The sequence below is a fragment of the Ipomoea nil genome, unplaced genomic scaffold (assembly GCF_001879475.1).
Source record: "Ipomoea nil cultivar Tokyo-kokei standard unplaced genomic scaffold, Asagao_1.1 scaffold0732, whole genome shotgun sequence".
NCBI classification, from domain to species: Eukaryota; Viridiplantae; Streptophyta; class Magnoliopsida; order Solanales; family Convolvulaceae; genus Ipomoea; species Ipomoea nil.
In genome coordinates, this window is record NW_017617160.1 from 13,658 (window position 1) to 15,287 (window position 1,630).

Below are 1,630 nucleotides of genomic sequence, written 5' to 3' on the forward strand. Positions count from 1 at the left end.
ATCCCATGTCTCCTCCCGCCTACCACGCTCGGGGATACCATAAATGCATGTCATGCGCCATAACTTATTAAACAAGCTAACCTCCACATCAATATGACTCTGCGAATAGCTTAAAAATCTCACCGTATTATTCTTCTTCCACAAAAGCGCCATTCCTCCACTCAAACCATCGTTATCAACATAAAACAAACCTTCATAGCCAAGCGTAACCCGGATCCGTCTGCATGTATCCGTGGTACCTTGGTCTCCATCAAAAACACAAAATCAGGCTTCTTACTGGACGCAAGGCCCACAATCTGTCGAACTGTGCGTGGATTGCCCAAGCCACGACAGTTCCAGCTCAGAGTACTCATGATGATGGGCGGGGCTGGACACCAGCTCCCACCATGGACAAGTTTTTTGAAACAGCTGCGGTTGTTACCTCATCGTTTCCACTTCCCTCTCTCCCCTCGGTTCCATGTCTACGACTTTGCCGTAGCCACCACCACCTCATCCTCAGACATACTCGTGGGTGTGACAGCCCCACTTCCCTGTCCCCATCCACTACACGTGGCTTGACTCCCAGTGGTCGTGGTTTCCGCCTACCGGAACAAGCCAGCTATCCCCAACCGCTCTAGGAGCGCTCCGGGATCCACCAGCTCGCAAATCCGGACCGTACAGGTACCTTTCGACTGGAATTCCAGCCTCCCTAGCGTGTATGCAGAAAGTATGCAAGTGACCCATACAGCCACAAAAGTAGCAAAACTTATGCAGCCGTTCATATCTAAAATTTACCCATGCTGTAGTCCCATCTCTCTTCATCAACCTCATCCTCCTTCTAAGCGGCCTATCAACCGAAATTGACACCCGAATACGGTGAAACGTTAGCCATGGCCCCCTCAAACCGGTCATCATGTTTAACAAAGAGCCCAAAAAATTTCCTGCCTGCTCCAGGATTGTATGCGACGTGTACCCCTTTGGCATATCATGCAACTGCACCCACATGTCAATCATATCCAGCTCCACATCCACAGGATTTACCCCATCCAACACCTCCCGACACACAAGAGCATTATTCTCAAAAGCCCAGGGTCCCCCATTCAGCACGTATTCCATATCCGTCTTATGGAAAAACACAAATAAGAACAAACCCCTTTGAATCTCCGTTACCTGTACTCCACGTACCGGTTGCCAAACAGACGCCAGAACCTGCCTCATAAAGTCTAGCTTGATCATCTTCTGCGTCAAAAACCGCCCGACAATCCTCCAAGTCTCCTCCTCCTCCTCCCATCACCTCTACCACCGCATCCCCACCTTCCGGCATAAACACCGCCCCTTCCTCCTCCATCAACGCCATCTCCGCCCATCTATCCGTCAACTCCGCCACACCCCCCACTACCCCTTGATGCCGTGCAATTCCCCCATCCCCCCTCCCATGCCGATCCATGCTTCCTCTATTCCCTCCTCCACCCACACTGCCTACACCATCTCCATCTAAACTACCACGCCACCCCATGCACACCGCCTAGACCACCTGCCAACACACCTCCCCCACGCCTCATATTACTGCCACGTTCCTCCATGCTTCCTCTATTCCCTCCTCCACCCATACTGCCTACACCATCTCCATCTAAACTACCCCCGAACGAAG

General features: G+C 51.8%; 1 protein-coding gene across 1 annotated transcript; it reads right to left on the bottom strand.

Moving 5' to 3' along the window:
* Window positions 1-543: 543 nt before the first annotated feature.
* On the bottom strand, window positions 544-1,095 carry LOC109176692. The gene has a single exon (XM_019326105.1). The coding sequence runs from the start codon at window positions 1,093-1,095 to the stop codon at window positions 544-546; it is 552 nt and encodes a 183-aa protein (XP_019181650.1).
* Between the last annotated feature and the right edge of the window lie 535 nt (window positions 1,096-1,630).